At 42.9% G+C, this 19,891-nt stretch overlaps 1 protein-coding gene across 2 annotated transcripts in view; it reads right to left on the bottom strand.

Moving 5' to 3' along the window:
- Window positions 1-19,006, bottom strand: part of LOC310703865 (VIP peptides-like) — a 42,894-nt gene extending 23,888 nt beyond the window's left edge. Inside the window, exons 1-2 of one of the 2 annotated variants that reach the window (XM_083496658.1) lie at window positions 18,824-19,003; window positions 9,547-12,002 (exon numbers count right to left, since the gene is read on the bottom strand). In XM_083496658.1, coding sequence (XP_083352784.1) covers window positions 11,476-12,002; window positions 18,824-18,992 — 696 coding nt within the window. In that variant the 5' untranslated portion in view covers window positions 18,993-19,003 and the 3' untranslated portion in view covers window positions 9,547-11,475. Of the gene's footprint in view, window positions 1-9,546; window positions 12,003-18,823 lie in introns of those variants that run through there. The other variant, XM_083496659.1, reaches the window with a different exon arrangement.
- Between the last annotated feature and the right edge of the window lie 885 nt (window positions 19,007-19,891).

The raw sequence follows: 19,891 nt of genomic DNA, 5'->3' as shown, positions 1-19,891 counted from the left end.
TGGAGGAGGCCCTTCTCTTGTTCCCACCACCCTCAGGGACGCTTGATAGGGATGTGGAAAAAAGGGCCTTTTTGGTGGCTGCTCCCAGACTTTGGAACTCCTTCCTTGGAGAAGTTAGACTGACTCCCTCTTTCTCATCCTTCCAGGAGCAGGTGAAGACTTTCTTGCTCTAAGTCCCCCGAGTCCCTGTCAGGGAAAATTTCTCTAATACCTGAGATGTCACACACAAAACAGCATAAAAGAAAGAAACAATAGCAAGTGAGCTGGGAAGGCTTATGTTGCTTGCTCCACTGTATTTACCCAAAGCACTCCTTCTGTTTGTGAACTTTTTGATACATGCCTCTTTTTCCCAGAACTATGTCCCAGTCCATCCAGAGATGGAGCTATAAGAGCACTGTTGAGGGCAGCACAATTCAGCATACAGGACATCCATGAACTATGCTTTACTCACTGGCTTCAGTTATTTCCTGGAGTTAATGTACGGTTCAAGATTTCCCTGTAGTGACCTTCTTCTTCCTTAACCATCTTGCAATAAATGACGTTTCATGCTACTGAATGATAATCACCGTGTCAAATGAGAATGTTCTGGTTTATTGAAGTCAATGAAGCAGAAGTAAGAAAACCAGTGGAGTAAGGCTTTCACCTAAGCTCTGAAACAAGAACACTGGTGAGGGGACCTTTGGCCTGCCAGATAACGCTGAACAAAAACTCCCATCAGCCCCAGCAAGCATGACCAGTGCATAGCTGTCAACATTTCCCCTTTTTAAGGGAAATTCCCTTATTCTGAATAGGATTCCTCGCAAGAAAAGGGAAAAGTTGACAGCTATGGACCACTGGCCTTGGATGGTGGCAGTTGTAGCTCAGCAACATCTGGCAGGCCCAAGGTTCTTGACACCTGCATCAGCAAAGGAATGGGAGGATGGTAACTGCATGTCATTCAAGAAGTGACTTGCCTTATGAACATTCCTTATTTATTACAGCATCCTGGAAAGTAAGAGGCGGGAGGGTCATTTCTTCTACTTGATAGTCCTCTATTTGAAGGACTCTACTCTCCATTAAAAGTCCAGTTTAAAAACCAAAAAATGAGGGTACCGCAGAGGCATTGAATTTGTTCATCAACAGGTAATATCTGGACAGCACACTTGAGCAGTGACACACAGGCCACCAAGCCAATCCACTTCAGTTTGGTAAGTCACATCCTACCTCACTGTGGTCAGATGTCCTGTATTTCTATGTAAGTAACAGTAATTCTAAATTTGCAGAGGTTTTGCACATCTTTTTTAGGGGACACATGGCAACTCTTAAGCAGTCACCCTAGTAAGACATTAGAACTTTTAACAGCATACTAAGTAATAATAATAATAATAATAATAATAATAATAATAATAATAATAATCTGGGCGGCCCCAACAGAACACCAATAACAATAATAAAAAAGCAACAACAACAAACATTAAAAACTTCTCTAAACAGTGTTGCTTTCAGATGGCTTCTAGAAGTCAGACAGTTGTTTATTTCCTTGACATCTGAAGGGAAGGGCATTCCATAGGGTGGGTGCCACTATTGAGAAGGCCCTCTGCCTGGTTCTCTGTAGCTTCACTTCTTGCAGTAGCATTTCAAGACAGAGATATCAGCTATGACCTAATCCATTGCATTATATATAGCTATTCTGTTCCAAAGGAATACAAATCCTGGTTAAGTGCCAAGACTCCTGGAATTTCGGACATCTCTTGGCAGAGATTGGGGTGGCCAGCAGCAATATACTCAAAGGCGCAATGCCCCTACCGAACCTCAGGAGGGGGGGTTGCGGGCTCATGACTCCGCCCACACTCCCGCGGGGCTGTCCCCAGCCTCGTGGGAGCCAGGGATTCCCTCAATTTGCATCCCCACCCACCGCCAGCCAATCGGCTGGCGGCGGGGGCGGGCCTTCAAGAGGCCACTTAAGGTCGGGGCAGCCCTGGGCTCGCCCCTTTTCTCTCCCTACCCGTCGAGGTTTCCCACCCACCCGCCCTTTAGGTTTGCCCTTGATTTTGCTATGGGTTTCGGCTGGTCGCCGCAAGGGGCCTGGTAGGAGTTTTTCCATTTGGCTAATTGGCTGGAATTTGAAGCCACTTGGTTTTTTAGCCTACCTCGTAGCAAAACGTCACAACTCCTGGGTTTTGGCGGTAGGCATTGGCCGGGGTATTGTCATGCAAATGAGATCGGGGGGGAGGAATCGCCATCACCTCCCCCAAGGCTTGGAGGGTAGTTCGTTAAAGGACTCCGGGGGGCGTCACCTCGTCCGAAACCTACGGAGGCTAGGGCCTAAAGCGCGCCCCCAAGCGGTAACCCCTCGGGGAGCACCTAGGGATATGCATCTCGGGTGGCTCCCCCTGTTGGTGCTTAACCCTCACCGGTTAGACTGGTTAGTCTGGTAGGGCCAATGCCTAAAGCCAATACCACTCTTGCCTGTAATCAATAAAGTTGTGGCCATTTTCGCCCATTAACCTAAAATGCTGGTGTCCTGGTCTTCATTTATGCCATCTGTGGAGGGGGAGGGAATAGCCACGCAATAACATTTAGCCATGAGCAGAATTAGAATGGAGGACAGGCTGATGTTACACAAGGGCCTTGATGTTTTCTGGCTGCTGTTTCATATAGCATGGATTTACTAGATTTTGCATGGAAACCTGAATGATTTGTAAAATAGCTGCTTGTGTCTCTGGGTGGTATGCAGCATGGGATTACGGAAAGGAAAAATAGTGGCTCCATATTAGCAAACGATTGTCTGAGAGCTATTCAAATAAAGCAAACCAATAAATTTTTCAGATCAATTCTTTTGCTAGAAATGATACTTTTTCAAGGCATGTGGAAACAATGTAAAGGACTATAGTTGTCAAAGTATTCTCTGTTCGGGGTTCCTTTTAATGTCACATAAATACATTCCTGCATGCATTTAAGGACAGTTCATTTGCTCTTGAACCAAATGGCATTTTACATAGTCATTTTGCTTCGGAATCCCAGCTAGTCCTACAATGCTTTCAACCAATTGAACTTTAACTATATTTACTAACTGTTCGACGGCCCTGTTTAAAAACTCTGTGTGTGCATGTGCCATGCACATGGTGGTATGAGTTTCCCTTCAAAACTTTGGAATAATCACAAATATTGTTTGTCAGACACTGCCTCAACTCACTTTCTGCCATTACTAAGCAGGACTGGATGAAATGTTAGTTGGAATTATTCCTTGTATAATCATGTTTGCACCCACATCTACACACTTCATAAAAGCAATGTACAAATTGACCCTAAGTCATCCATTTTTGAAAGAAAAAAAGTGGTTGAGTTGGTTCCCTTTTTTCAAATAGGTTTCAGATTTTTGCAAATAACAATGGAAGAATCAACCTACCACCACCGAAAAGGCAAGATCCTTAATCAGCAACCAGTTGACACTTTAGTTGCAAGCTTACAAAATTTTTAGTCATATCAGGGCTTGCAGTCCAAAATTTGATAGCAGTTCAGTTATCAGCCATTGGTTAAAAATGGTGTTATCAAGTCAGTGATGGGGGGGGGGGACTGCCTTTTGTATGAGATGCATCAGCTGTATTAATTTTGTTTCCTTTGGACATGCCATGCCAGAGATACCTTCCCCATTCCTGTTTCTTTCATTTCTCTAGAAACTGATTTGCATCACTAGCATCTCCTAATCTCATAAAGTAATCTATAGGCCAGGGATCTGGCATGTGTCATTACAAGTCTGAGCAGACATTTCCAGTAAATACAGTTTTCGTTTTACGCTTAAAAACAGATACTGAGATGACTCAAAACATGTGGTGATTTGCTTGCGAACTTTAAAAATTTGATTTCATGAAGTAGGAGCAGTTGTCTGTGTCTGAACAGCAGGGTTGAAAGTCTTTACCAATGAAAGGTCAACATTCCAACAGATACGGCTGGAATCATTCATCTTCTTTCACAGAATGCAAATGATCATTATGAGATAGGTCACCAGGTTTCTGTTTAGGAAACAGGGAAATGTGAAAAGTGCAAACAGGCATCAGAGGATATGGATTCTGCTGGGCCCTTACTGAAGAAACCTTGCAAGGGTGCTGTTTTAACATCAGGAATCAGCATTCAAGTGAAATGATAAAAACAAAGTAATAACACTCTCAATATATACAAAAGAATCTCTTCACCCTTCATATAAAAGGAAATGGGAAAGGGATTTAGCAAATATTGGGTTAACAATCATCGAAGTAGAATGGACATGGGCATTAGAAAACATTCCAAAAATGCTTATTGGTGTGAACCTGAAAGACAATATTAAAATGGTACTTAATTCTACACAGCATTAGTAAAAAAATTGTCCAAAACATGCAGCTCTACAGTTCTATGATTCTATGCATTGTCTTGGAGCTAAAATATAATTAAGACAGATTTAATGCATGTTTTATGGAGTTGTAAAAAAAATAATGAGGGACGCGGGTGGCGCTGTGGGTAAAACCTCAGCGCCTAGGACTTGCAGATCGCATGGTCGGCGGTTCGAATCCCCGCGGCGGGGTGAGCTCCCGTTGTTCGGTCCCAGCGCCTGCCAACCTAGCAGTTCGAAAGCATCCCCGGGTGCAAGTAGATAAATAGGGACCGCTACCAGCGGGAAGGTAAACGGCGTTACGTGTGCTGTGCTGGCTCACCAGATGCAGCTTGTTACGCTGGCCACGTGACCCGGAAGCGTTTGCGGACAGCGCTGGCTCCCGGCCTCTTAAGTGAGATGAGCGCACAACCCTAGAGTCTGTCAAGACTGGCCCATACGGGCAGGGGTACCTTTACCTTTACCTTTAAAAAAAATGGTGCATTTCTGGACAGAAGTACTGGATTCAAGCTTAAGTCTGTTTCCTCAAGGTGCTAATTTACAGGGGAGCCTATGCATGCAGGACAGACTCCCCTCATCAGGCCATCCCACCACAATGCATTGATGACAGGAACAGTGGTGACAGAGAGGCAATGGTGGGGGACATTCTTACCACAGCACAATGAACAATCATGTCAGGCAAGTATGTTTATGTATACTTTGTTGTTTAGTCCTTTATTCGTGTCCGACTCTTTGTGACTCCATGGACCAGAAGCCTTTAGAACAACGTGCCCTAGCAGGAATGAATGTTCCTGCTATTGCCCCATTAAAACTGGAGGAAGTTGTCTTGCAGTTCCTCCTGTGGCTCCCAGAGTGAATGTTCCTACTATTGCCCCATTAAAACTGGAGGAAGCATTCTTGCAGTTCCTCCTGTGGCTCCCAGATAACATCGGACCAGGCCATTAGTGAACTAGACCTGCAAAAATACTGGCCAGGATGGTGCCAAGGACACGTGGCTTTAAGCCAATCGGTGCCATTTGCACTCAACCTTGGGTTTTAAATATGGACGGGAGACAGTGTGGTTACATTTCCAGATCACTTTTCTTGGGGCAGTTTGGAATCCTTCTCTTCATGCCGTCTCAGATAGAAGTCTGATTTCATCTTGTGTATCAGATTCTGTGGTGTAGCTGATAAACAACACCTCTCCCAAGTTATCAGGTCAATCAACTGATGAGAAAGGGGAGGGGTGATCTCTGTCTCCATTGTGGTGCTGAGATTTGGCAAAAAGGCCAAGACCTTCCTGCCCAACCCACCTGCACGGTGGGGATGAAAATCACTCTGGTTGTGCAGGTGTGCTCTACCATTTTAGGCCATTTCTGCCAAATTAGGTTGAGGGTCTGGCTGGCAATTCACAGAAGAAAGCTTGGCAGACCAGATCAGACACATGAGCTGTCAACTGATCATTGATAATGTAGTGCACTGAGGACCGGATCTGAACATGGGAAGCCATAGTGCAAATCTCACTCACAGGCAAGCTCACCAGATGACCTTGAGCATGTCACTGTCTTTGAGTTAAAAATGCCTTGCTTATAGATATGAAGATTTGCCTTCCATGGTCAAAGCCAAATGACAGACAGACTATCCTTAAGGCATATGAAATCAAGGCTCAATCTTATTTTACTCACATCTGACTTTTCTCTCCTTTCCTACAGGTCAAATTTGCCATGGCGCTCTGGACCATTATTCTTCCTCTCCTACTAATCCTTTCTCTTTCTGATGGCTTTCCTGATGATGAGCGTATCAAGGAATGTGGAGCTCACTATGCTGAGCTGGTTAAGAACCTATGCCAAGGTATGTTTTCTGTTGCCTACCACAGATAATTTGCTTATGATTGCTTTACCAAACTCAAATTTATTTCTTGTTCCTTGTTTCTTGTTTTATTACCTTTTATTTCTGATTAGCTTTTATTTCATGGATTAGCTTCTTATTGCATTTTGAATATGCTCTCAGTGACTTTCAGCTCTTCATGGTAAAGATGAATTTACTTAGCTAGCAAGCTTTCAGTAGGCAGAGAATATCTGGAGAATAGTCAACATCAAACTTTACATAGGAAAGTTTGGGGAGCTAATAAGCTATACTTCAAACTCATTCATCAGTTATTTCAGAACAGTGGCCAGGTATCAATGCATAAAACCCCCCAAGAGCTGGTCAGTTCTCATTTAAAACAAGCAAAACACTAAAATTCAAATAAAACTCACAAATGGCTACAAACAAAACTGCTTAATTCTAAAGTTGACAATCTAGGCACACTTACTTTGACAGAAGCCCAACGCTGAACTCAGTTGGAGTAAACAAGTGCAGGATCAGCCCTAAATGTCACCACATTTCCAAAATATCAGCTCTTTTCACTAACCTTGCCAAGATCCCTGATTCACAAAGCCTGAGCTTTGCGTAAATCCACAGGAACATGGCTTCCCTGAGTCAATCCTGTCTCATAGGAGGGGAGAATCTACTCATGTTTACACCTGTTATGAAAGTTACCTCCATGGGAGACAGAATGGTTAAGGATGGCATCCTGCATATGTCCGAAACCTGGCTTATTGGTCACTTGCTCTACACCCCCCGTATGTTGACTTGTAAGGCAAGGAAAATAGGAATGATAGGGTCAAGTCCTGCTAGCGTTGACTAGTAGGCTTGAGAAGGACTACTTCTCTACTTGAAGGAAGCCCCATAGTTCTGGCCAAATGTACATAAGGCTTGAAAGATGCATGTACGAGAGAGTGACTTCAGCTTTCATACAGAATACTATATTTTAAATATGGATCTCCCATTCTCCTGCAGGAGGTGTTTCTGGGAGCATTGGAGAAGAGTGCTGTACCACTGACTGCTCCTATAAGGAGATAAAGGAACGCTACTGTCCCTGAACAGTGTCTATGCGTGCATGGAGAAATAAGCACTTTGCTATTGTGGCTTTAAAGTAATTGAAATAAAGTGCTACCAATAGAAATATAAGCAGCCATTGTGCCTGATTATGTATGTATGTCTGGAAGTTATGTACTGTATTTCATCAGTGCTGTATTATTTTAAAATCCCTAGATTGCAAAGTTCAGAAGAAAATTATTGCATCACTCTTTCCTTCCTTTTTTTAAAAAAGAAAATCTTTGCCTTTGCTTCCAGGCCCCAAAGGGGGCCCCCAAAACACCATCCAGCTTTTAAAATAAGCTGTTAGAATTCAGTACATAGGTTAAGAAGTCCTTTGTGCCAAGGGTGTGAAAAGGGGTTGGATTAGATGTGGTGAGGTGTTTCTTCACTGCAGACCTGGGGGAACAATTAGGATGGTCCACCCCAGAAACTGAATCTAGTTAATTTCCAGAGGCCCTCCGGGGAGTTCCCTATACAGTGGTACCTCGGGTTAAGTACTTAATTTATTCCGGAGGTCCGTACTTAACCTGAAACTATTCTTAACCTGAAGCTCCACTTTAGCTAATGGGGGCCTCCTGATGCTGCCGCGCCACCGGAGCACGATTTCTATTCTCATCCTGAAGCAAAGTTCTTAACCTGAAGCACTATTTCTGGGTTAGCGGAGTCTCTAACCTGAAGCGTATGTAACCTGAAGCGTATGTAACCCGAGGTACCACTGTACCTGCTTCTATTGAAGCCCTAATAATTTTGTGGGAAAGACCCTCGCTAAGAAAGGGAAAATACACCCCCATAAAATATGACATGGATTTGCCAGAAATATGTAAATGTTAATTTAAACATAAAGGTAAAGGTAAAGGTACCCCTGCCCGTCAGGGCCAGTCGTGACCGACTCTAGGGTTGCGCGCTCATCTCGCTCAAGAGGCCAGGAGCTGGCGCTGTCCAAAGACACTTCCGGGTCACGTGGCCAGCGTGACGAAGCTGCATCTGGCGAGCCAGCACCAGCGCCACACACGGAAACGCTGTTTACCTTCCCGCTAGAAAGCGGTCCCTATTTATCTACTTGCACTTAGGGGTGCTTTCGAACTGCTAGGTGGGCAGGAGCTGGGACCGAACGACAGGAGCTCACCCCGCCATGGGGATTTGAACCGCCGACCTTTCGATCAGCAAGTCCTAGGCTCTGTGGTTTAACCCACAGTGCCACCCGCGTCCCTCCATTTATACATACTTGTGCAAATTTAGTTATACTTGCTGTAATTTAAATAGGCTATAATGCCTCTCCTTGTAGTTGGGAAGATTATACACAGCTAGCTGCAATTGGAACTTGCCAGAGGCTTGACACAGCTGACCCACATCTCCATGCAGCTTCACATCTGTGGAGGGGGCCCTATTCCTCCTTGGCATACTATAAAGTGGAAGAGAAAGTAGAAGGGATAAAGTAGCCAGGGGAGCAGTACAGATTTGGAGGGAAGAGATACAGTGGTACCTTGGTTCTCGAACTTAATCCGTTCCAGGAGTCTGTCCGACTCTCAAAATGGTTCGAAAACCAAGGCACTGCTTCCGATTGGCTGCAGGAGCTTCCTGCACTCAATCGGAAGGTGCGGAAGCCGTGCTGGACGTTCGGCTTCCGAAAAACGTTCACAAACCGGAACACTCACTTCTGGGTTTGTGGCATTCAGGAGCCGGTTTTCTCGGGAGCCAAGTCATTTGAGTACCAAGGTGCCACTGTACTTTAAAAGTGAAGCATGCAGAAAGTAGAAAACAACAGAAAACTTTTTCCGAGCCCAAAGAGCACACCTTCTAGGGACAGAAATTGAGGGGAAAGAGAAATTACTTTGTGCAGAAACCTCAGGGAGGGCTCTTTACTTAGAGCACACACACCCTGCCCCCTGGTGAATCCCTGTGGGTACCAAGTCTGTTCTTTCTACAGCTTAACATGTATTAAATAATAAAAAATAAGAGCAGTCTCTTCCCTCCTAACAAGTCAAAAGAAACAGAGACAGGTAGGGATGGGAACAGGTAGCTCACTTGCCATAGGGCCTTCCTGCCAAGGAGGAGAAGAATTAATCAAGGGAATTTGCACAAATAGCTTGTCAGTATCAATGGTGCTAAAGAGCAGAAAAGAGGTCCTGCTGGGGAATTTTCTTTATCGTTCTCCAAGTTCTCAACTACAGCATAAATAAAGAATCAGTGCTTTGTTGTAGCCAGATTTTCAAGGGTACAAATCTGATGGCATTCAGTAAGGGGAAAACTCATTTCAGGTATAAATTGGAATATTTCTTAAAATAACCAAAAATATAACATAGAGCAATATTTATGACTTTATTTAAATCCCAACATTTCCAACATGCCGATAAAAAAGAGATTTGTCTAGTCTTTAAATATATACCATCAAGCAACTGACCACAAACCACAGGATTCATATTTCAGCTTCCCTGACCTGAGCACACAAAATATTCCTTTGTGCATCCTGTGTAAATTATAGCAGGGAAACACAGTACATAATGCAGTCTCATAAATTCCTTATGAAAACTAATGCTATACATGGGATAATACCTTATATAAGCTATATACAGATCATTTGCAACATTTCCAGAAGTAAATACTAAAAAAACAAAAAAACCATTTATTTAAAGAGCTTTTCCATTATCATCGAAAACACAGACTGAACAACTTAGCTATGCATTCTGGAGGAAATCTTATTCTCTTCTGAACAGCAATTGTATTGATCTCAGCAGGCAATGGAAGCAGAATTAAAGGCTCAGGGATTTTTCATTGCTGTGATATATTTCTAGGTACACTAATAATAACAGTAAGTACACTAATAATATCAGTGGCAGTATCATAGGCAATGAGGTTAATCCAAGGCATGATTATTGCCAAACTGAAAACTTTGACAGCCTGCAAGCATTGGAATGCATTGAAACCAGCTCAAAATTTAACATTATGTGATTTGATGGCAACATCCCAATAAAAGCACCAAGACTCATCACAGGGAAAGCAGAAGCATGACTGACATATACTTCTCCTTTGCACAACTCTTTTATTTCATGCTTAGGAGGCTTATTGGAGGGATTGACTCAGGAATCCCCTCATCTTGGGGTTAACATTGACATTGTTGCACACTTTTTTTTTTTTTTTAGCTTTAGGGCAGTGGTTCCCATTCCCCACCCCCACTCCCATGGACCACTTGGAAATTGTTGGGAATTATATTTCCCTGCCTGTTGTCACAAATGTAATGTGCTGTACAATTTTTGATTGTTTCTTTTATTTCTGATATTGCATTTTACTCTATCGCATTTTGAATTCCATAGAATTCGATAGAACTCAAATTGGAAGGGTTCTGTAGAGACACTCCACAGAGCACCTGAATGAAGCTTGCAGACCACAGTTTGGGAACCCCTTCTCTAGGAGATTTTTCTTATATCTACCCTGATGTTTAGCTTTCTGAATTCAGTGAGACTTACTCCTAAGAAAGCATGTGAAGCTAGCAGCCTTAATCAGACAATGGTTCCAATTAGAAAGATCTTAAAACATAAATCGAGGATCTTAGCCCACAGAAATATAATACGAATACTAAGCTATTTACATCTATTTTTAAAAATCATGTAAATCTTGTAATCACATGGCACTATGGCCAATAAAGCAAGATGAGCGCCACAACCCCAGAGTCGGTCACGACTGGACCAAATGGTCAGGGGTCCCTTTACCTTTATGGCCAACTGATGAACAAGTGGTAGGATTTATTTACTTACTTTGTATATCAAAATGCCCAGAGGAAAATGCTTTGACAAAGAAAAGAAAGGAAAAAAGAAAAGAAAAGAAAAGAAAACCTAAATAAAAACAGCAGTTTCATCACTGTGTTTAAGGTTAACTGGAGGATTTTCACAAAGATAACTATTTTTACATTCTGTGTCTTCAGAAATGAGTCAATTTGTTAGACTAGATGAAGTCTGCATCTAAACTAAAGGCAATGGTTACAATGCAAATATAAACACACAGTGATGTTGCATACCATTGTGAATAATAGCGCAAGAGAGGCCTTTGTCGCCGAAAGAGACATCAGGGTTTCACTCCAGCAAATGCCTATCATAGAGGGGCATGGAACTATCACTTGGGTCTCCGCACTGCAGGTCCTTGCAATGGTAGACTTCATAGGTGTCTTCATAGAGCCCACAGAAAATCATACAACTGAGATTCTTTCTATATACATACATCCCCAAGAATTGGAGTCAAGTGTCTGGGAAAGCCTTTATGATAGAGTCGTAAGCAGGAGGTGGTGTTTGTGTTGAGTTGGAGACACGAAGACTATTATTGGACCAGTGGAACTCGGGACGAGATAGGCTGTTGGTGGTGGTCCCAGTAAGTGTGGTGGTGGTGGCTGGTACCAACGTAATCAGCTGACTCTCCGTTTCTACAGGAAGCGGGGGGCTCTGCAGGAAGGGATGAAACGTTGAGGCTCGGAAGCTTGATTTCCTTGGGAAGGAGTTGGCCTGCTCCAAGGAAGCTTGCCTTTGGAAGGTCAGGCTGGCCAAGCTGAGGTTACTGCGGCGTTCGCAGCTGCTGTTGCGATAAAATCCTGGCCTGCTGGCAGAAGATCCACGAGAAGCTCTGGGACGCCGGCTAGAGGATGAGGTGCTCCACTGGGAAATATGGGCACTGGCTCTGCGACTAGACAGGCAAGCCAGCAATGCCCAGATTACACCTCCGATCACAAGTCCAATGACCATAGAAACGGAAAATGCTATTATCATATGATCTAAAACAAAAGAAGTAAAATGGGGTGAATATTTCAGGGAATCATATAATTGTAGAGTTGGAACGGACCCTGAGGGCCATCTATTCCAATGAAAAAAAATACAACAACTCTACTAAAATGTGTGGGAGGATAAAAGCTTTATTTTGTGCATCAATGGAGCTTGTACTTCTCATATACAATGCAATCCTAAGCATGTTGACTGAGCTGTAAGTCCAAAATCAAATGGACTTTTGAAGTGTGTTCAAGACTGCTGACTGAGGTAGACCAAACAGAGTACAAGATTTATCACTTCAATTTTGCATAACTTTAGTGGTCAGTTTTCACATTATTTATCAATTAAGAAAATAAGGTCAGTGTGTTCACAAACTTCTGTATTCACAAACTATATTATTTTGAATGTATCTCTGTCCTTGTTTAAGTAGAAAATTTGCCTTCATTTGTTTTGTAAAGGTTAATCTTTTTTTAAAGCAATTAAAAAATGCTTTGTGGCTTTTTCTGTAATCAAGTGGTAAATAAATTGTATGAAATACATAAAATATGAAATAAATAAAAATCAGTCCTCCCTTTGAGAATGTGTCCAATTGCACAGTGGCATTCACCACACACATCAAGTTTGTACTCTGTAAGAAAGTAGACTGTTCTGCTGAACAAGCCCTTCAGTTAGAAGAACAATATTGCCATTTAAAACATGCCTTCAGTTAACAGTTGAGGTAAATAAATTTTGCCTTTGATGTGAAGAATTTCCAGGAAAGCTAAATCATGTGAATAAGTGTGGCAAAATTTATCAGGAGTGCGATTTCACACATCTCTAGATCAGAGAGTGTGGCAGAGAGTAAGCTAGCCATCTGTTGCAGAAAATAAAACCAAAATAATATTGTTGCATCTTTTTATAACAACAACAACAACAGACTCTGCAATTTTTCCTTAGAATGATCAATATATCCATATAGTGTAAGTATATTGCCCTCTGCTGGAAAACTACATAAATGAATATATCAGTTTCACAGCCCAACACTCCCCCACCCCTGCCAGTCCACACAGCCATTAAAAAGAGAATAAGAGGGGGGAATATTACCAGAAATTTACACATTTAGTAGGATTTTGAACCCTTACATGACCACTCTTACATAACAATTCATTTCACAAGGTTTCCTTGTGAAAGTAGCTACAAAAACTGTTGAAACCAAATTGGCAATCTCAATAAAGAAGGCATTTATGACTCTGACTGTAAATTTCTCTTTGGTTCTTCTGGGTATATTTGAATTTCTGCTCATTTCTTTTTCATATCTAGGCTTGGATGTGTATGTGTTGATATATTTCTTTAGAAATATTTGGCCAGTTCGGTTTACAGCTGTTGTAGGAAGGTGATATGTATTATTTCCAAAATATATTTCCCCATGGTAATCCACCACAATCATTACTACCAAATGTCAACTTTGCACCAGGAAAAGTCTTTGTGACCAGTTTCTTTCCTGTGCCTTTCAGCAACAGCTTGATATTAGCTGATGCTAATTGTTGCCATTAAAAACTTGCCCTGTGATTCCCGCACACCACGCTGCTCTCAGAGCCACAAAAACTGGCTGGCCAGATAAGTACTGCCTGTTTTGGGACCACAGTTGATGGCAATGCTCCAATCATTTCAACTCCCATGGGGAAGTTTCAGAAGGTACTCTCTCCTTCTTCTTATGTTGCTGCGGCTCTGTAACGTGGCAAGCTACATTCCCCCGTCCTAAAAAAGTATTAAAGGTACAAGAAACTGACTATTATATATTTTGCTGCTCTGCTATGGTGTTAGGCACAGAAAGACATGTTAGGTCCCAGGACATGGTCTAAGCAGGGGCGGCGGAGGAAGGGGTGTGTGGTGGGTGCGGTCTGACCTGGGTGTCACCACTGAGGGAGGTGACAAAATGCCGGGTGGCACTCACTGCAGGGTCTGCAGCACACCCAAGCCACACGTCTCTTCTGGGAGAGACATGGTGGCTTGGGCGCGCGCAGGCTCCGCACTGCCCAAACGGTCCACCCGCTGCCTCCCCTCCAGCTATAGGGCAACTGAGTGGGAGGAGGAGGGCAGACTCTGGAGGCCCCACAGTGCGCCCCACACTGCCCCTATGGGAGGCCTGCCCGCCCCTGGGCTTCCTCCGCCGCTGGGTCTAAGGGCTCGTGCAGCCACCCTGCTGAAGCTAAGCAGGTCAAGGTCTGACAATTCAGGGAAATGTCTGAGATCCTGAACTCCTCAGGCTGTTGACTAAATGCGCAGGCTTATTTTACAGTTCCTCACTTGCCTGCTTAACAGTTACGTGCAGATGCAGAATGGTAATCTTGTTCCCTGAACTTGCTTTTCCCCTTGTCTTCCTCCTGTAATTCCTGGGTTGGACTACACTACAGCTAGCCCAGTGCATTCTGGGAATATGGTCTGGATCAGCCATAAACATGGCATCCCTCTTTCCCCGCTACATGCGAAACCACAAGCATAATTGAATATTCACAGCACTTGAAAACACTTCTACCACAACTGTACAAGAAAAAACACATTGAGCTCCATGATGGAAGAAGATTAAGATAAATGTTGTCAGTAAACAACTGTTTCTGAAATTGTCAGAGATGAAAAGCTACTTTCTTAGAGTTTCAGTAGATACTCAGAATAAAGCACTTAACCATTTGAAACCTGAATCATTACAGCAGAATTATTTTTAAAATAAGCTAATTATGTCATGAGGTAGTTACCTACCTTTATTACCGATGTTTCTATAGTACTGAAGTGGTCATAAGCCATTTCTGTAATGTTACCCTTTCTTATCCCCCACATAAAGAATAAGTGGCCATATGCAATATAGCAGATAATAATAATAATTACGATTCCAGAAGGCAATTAGACAGTAAGAGGGGACAATAACATCACCCAGACCTAGGTGGGGCTTGATTTATGACTTTTCTTCATATTCAAAATTATATGAGGTGGACATTTCAGTTTCCTGTAGTTGTTGGTTACCCACCAATCAGCATGGCTTTTGCAAAGTTGGCAAGCCTGATGCCTGATGTGGAGCCAAGTTGCTTCAGGTGTTCCTTACAAAAAAACGGAAATTCAGCAGACATTACAATCAGCAAAATATCCTGTAACATTTGCAGAATGCATTAAAAATTTGGTCAACAAAACTTTGGCTTTGTGACTGGGAAAGATGTAGCTGAGAAGAAAGGCTGTGCATTTGTTTATTTTAACATTATACATTGAACTCCAACTTCCTTTTCCTGCCATATGTGAACAAATATTTCCAGCACATTTACAATATGCTGGTTTCAGCAGCAATGTGAATGACGGGTGGATTTCTTTTATTAGTATAATGAATATGGCACAGTATTCCTCCCACTACATTTTGACTGCTACTTTTGTCACCAAAAATAAAAATAATGGGTAACTACTTTACCCTTTAAAGGTAAAGGTAAAGGGACCCCTAACCATTAGGTCCAGTCATAACTGACTCTGGGGTTGCGGCGCTCATCTCGCTTTATTCGCCGAGGGAGCCAGCGTACAGCTTCCAGGTCATGTGGCCAGCATGACTAAGCCGCTTCTGGTGAACCAGAGCAGTGCACGGAAATGCCGTTTACCTTCCCGCCAGAGCGGTACCTATTTATCTACTTGCACTTTGACATGCTTTCGAACTGCTAGGTTGGCAGGAGCAGGGACCGAGCAACAGGAGCTCACCCCATCACGGGGTTTTGAACCGCCGACCTTCTGATCGGCAAGTCCTAGGCTCTGTGGTTTAACCCACAGTGCCACCCACGTCCCTATACTTTACCCTTTAGAAATTGACAAAACTCCTAATTGTTCAGGTGGGTAAATTGCTCTGGACTCTATCACTCCATTACTGGGTTCATCCCTCTTTAAAGGTCCCAGATGCATGTTTTGTTCCCAGGGAAATTAAGGGTTAGCTCAAGCCCAAAAACTGATTTAGGTCCCAAATATCTGCAAGATTGCCTCCTTCCCTACAGACCCTCAGCAGAGAGTCCCTCGTGGTATTTTCCAAAGTGTTTCCAGAAAGGGTATGTGGCTCTACTTCCAACAAGCCTCTACCCTAGTCCAGAATATCTTGACTGCAGAATAGAGAGAAGTGCATACACCAGTGAAGGACTTGGGGCTTTCAAATTTCAGTGATTCCCTGTGCAATGCCAAAATTAGTTCCCCACCCCTGCCTCTCACCTTCCTTTTCTTGTTGTGGCATTCCCCTCTTGACTCAGTGCCCAGTGCAGGCAAACTAGTTGAGCTCCCCTAAATCCACCTCTGCAAACACATTTTTCCCACTCTCCATTTTATATGCACAGCCACCCCATGAGGTAGGTTGGGCTGACGGACAGAGACAGGCTCAAAGTCACCCAGTGGACTTCATGACCAAGTGAGGATTTGAACCCTTGTCTCCCAGGTCCTAGTCCAACTCTCTAAAGGTTTGGGCTCTATGCCTTCCTGGGTATCATACTGACTGAATCCATGTTTCTCCTCGAACCTAGGATAATCACAGTTGCTGTTGATACCTCTGATCTCAAAACTCCCATGCCTTTAGGACAGTAATTCTCAAACTGCTCCAGCTTCAGTGCTGGGTTTACGTATAAGCTAAGCAAGCTTTAGCTTAGGGCCCCACTCTCTTGGGGGGCCCAAAAAAAATTAAAAGAAGAAAAATGATGTACATTTCTAAAATATAAGATAAAAAACAAATAAAATAAAACCTACATACAGCAACAGTGTTTTGTGTTGTGTAGGCTCCTATGATGTAAATATCCCTGCCTGCTAGCCTGCTCCCCTAAATATCACTGGTTTGCTCATTTCTATGTACAGTGGTATCTTGGTTTGCATATGTCTTAGTTTGCATACATTTTGGATTACAAACACGTCAATTCCGGAAGTGTGTGTCCCAGTTTGCAACCTTTTGGGGGGGGGATTACAACCCTTTTCTTTCTTCTTCTTCTTTTTTGGAGGCCCCACTGGTGAAAGTGTGCCTTGGGTTACAACCTGTTTTGGCTTACAAACGGACCTCCAGAAAGGATTATGTTTGTAAACCAAGGTACCACTGTATAGGCTGCCTACATTCTGCATGTGTGTCAGGGAACACAGGAGGGAGCCGGGGGGATACAGAGAGCTTCTGACACTTCTGAGGAGCAGCGCCTCCTTCAACTGTGGGGAAAGCCACACCTCCAGTGGAGCAGGGGAGGAAGGGGGCAACCAAACGAGGGGAGGGCTCAAAGATGCTACTGAGAACCCAAGCGCCTCACCTAGCCCAGCTATCCAGGAAGCAGACATGCCGTTTCCACCACCTAGCCTGCACAGAGGAGTGAAGCATAAGGAGGGGAGGCAGAGATTTGGGGTATCTAAGTTCTTATGTTGGGGGAGAAGCCGGAAGGGGCCACTCGCAGAATCTGCAAGTGACTAAGACGGACATGAACTTTGTGGTTCTACACTGTAAATAGTTTGCACCAATAAAACCTGGAAAGACAGGACGGAGTCCTGCCTGGTTACTCACGAGCAACCAGCGCCTGACAGCGTGCAAATGGCTTTAGATACCTATTAGGTCCATAAATTTCCATAAAGGAGGCATGTCCAACTCCCAAGAGACTACGATCTTCTCTCACTATAAAAATAATGGCAGTGATCTACCCATTGGATTGACCAAAGTTGTTCAGCTTTCTTTGAGGAGATTTTTTTTGGGGGGGGGATCGATCAGAATCACCAGATTGACTACGATCGACCACAGACACCCCGTGATTGACCCGTAAATCGTGATTGACTGGTTGGACATGACTGCCATATAGCATATATTTAACACAAAACACCAGCTGCAATTTGTTGTTGACAAAGGACAGCTGGATATATAAAGGGCCCCATTAACTTCAGTAACTTAGGGCCTCATCAAATCTAAATCTGGCCTGTCCAGATCCCTGAAGGATATGTGATGCTGGGGATGGGGGGCTCCTCTCCCAAAACGAAGGAGAATCTGCATGAGGGAAGCGCTATCCTCAAGGAGGCAGCCACCAGAGAAGTGAGAACTTCACAAAGATAAGGGCCCCAAACAAATGTCTCTGTGGGATGGGAGCATCATTTAACAGTTTATGGTGGAAGCACACTGCCCATGTTTCTTGACATCATCTCACTTGACACTTAAATAGACTTATGTCAAGGGAAAACAGGGCAGGCTGTTCCTGTTTCACAGTTCATGCTAAAGTAGCTGGAATGCCTGATGCTATTGCCATAGGGGAGGGGCTCTGCTTTTTCCATATCCTGGGGTTTGAAAAAGAAATGAATGTTCTATGTTGATCTAGTAGAATAATAGTAATGAGGATGCCAGTAAGCCCAGGAATGTGGAAAAACTTGCCCCAGTCTAGAAAACCAAGCACACACACACACACACACACACACACACACACACACACCTTTATAGTATTGAAAAATGTAACCAGGGCTGGTAGTAATTCTGAACTTAGTGTTGTAATGATCAAAAATCCTTAGTCAAACCTCTCAACAAAGTTTTCTTAATAATTGGCTGATTCTTTCCTCAGAAAGCAAAACAATAATAAATAGCGTATAGTTTTTCTCATGGTTGTTAAAATGTTGAACGCATTCAATGAAATGGGAAAATGGGATAGCAAAATATTAGGGTTTACCATGTTTGCAGATATGCCTGTTGTAAAATATACTGTAAAATATTATAACAAAAGTGTATAATGAACACGTTAGAAAGACATCATCTAATGGACAACATAATTGTATCACAGAGACAGAATTCAGAGAGAATATAAATATGAAAATAATTATAAGTCACATAATGATATGTACTTACCCCAGAAATTACTCGGCAATAAGTTGTCAGAACTGGTGTTGTTGGCATCCATGGTATTCAAAATTGTCAAAATAATGAAAATATCCACAGTGGAACACTTGGTGTATATTAGAAAGTTGACTTGGAAAAGAACGTCCTTACATATTCCCTCAGATTGTTCTGTTTGCATGAAAGGAAATCAGTGTATCACATTTCCTGCTTTTATACTCAAATTAGCAACTGTTTGCCTTATCTTAGATTGCCACATGGTTCCTGAGACAGGGGGACGATTTCCTTCTCGTCATTTCCTCGGCTAGGCAGTGAATAATTCAAGAACAATACTTCATCCCCCTGTGTTCTACTTGTTATTGGATCAAGCTCATCCCTAAAATAAAGAGGAGAGTTACTTTTCCTTTTCCAGCATTTCTGTGCACAGAGAGCCTCACCCTGCATTCCTAACTATTCAAAAGCACACACATGGGCAACTTGTTTGTACATTAGGAATTCATGACTGGACATCTCTAAACTTGGTGTGGTGTTGCACTTTTCAGAAAGGTGTTCTGTTGTTTCTCAGCCCAGGACAAACTGCTGGTACTAACCATTAAAGCTCCAAAGATAGTGTCCTCCCATATATTCCATCCTGGACCCACAGATAATCTTCAGAGGCCCTTTCTCTGGGCACCATCACCAAATGAGGTGATGTGAATGGGTGCCATTTTGGTGGTGCCGTTCCAGTTGTGGGATGCTCTCCCCTGATGCCTATGCCCTGATCATTTTGGCAGCTCACTTTGCCTCAGTATGTTCTGTTTGTTTGTTTGTTTGTTTGTTTGTTTGTTTGTTTGTTTGTTTGTTTGTTTAAAAAAACACATCCAGTCCTTTTTAGACTTTGGGCACTACTAATTTTGCTCTGCTTTAATCTAATGTTGTTTGAATTGATGTTTGGTTTTTTTATGTTCATGTTCCTGCAGCTGTTGCTTTAAATAAATATTAATGGCTTTAAAGAACATTTAAACGCCTTCCACAGAACTTATTGCTAATAGGCAGTATAACAAATGCTGAAAATGAAGAGTACAACTTCAACATTATTTT

This window comes from Podarcis liolepis, assembly GCF_965112155.1.
Source record: "Podarcis liolepis genome assembly, chromosome: 3".
NCBI classification, from domain to species: domain Eukaryota; kingdom Metazoa; phylum Chordata; class Lepidosauria; order Squamata; family Lacertidae; genus Podarcis; species Podarcis liolepis.
The sequence above is the reverse complement of the archived record's forward strand: the minus strand, read 5'-3'. Positions and strand labels throughout refer to the sequence as shown.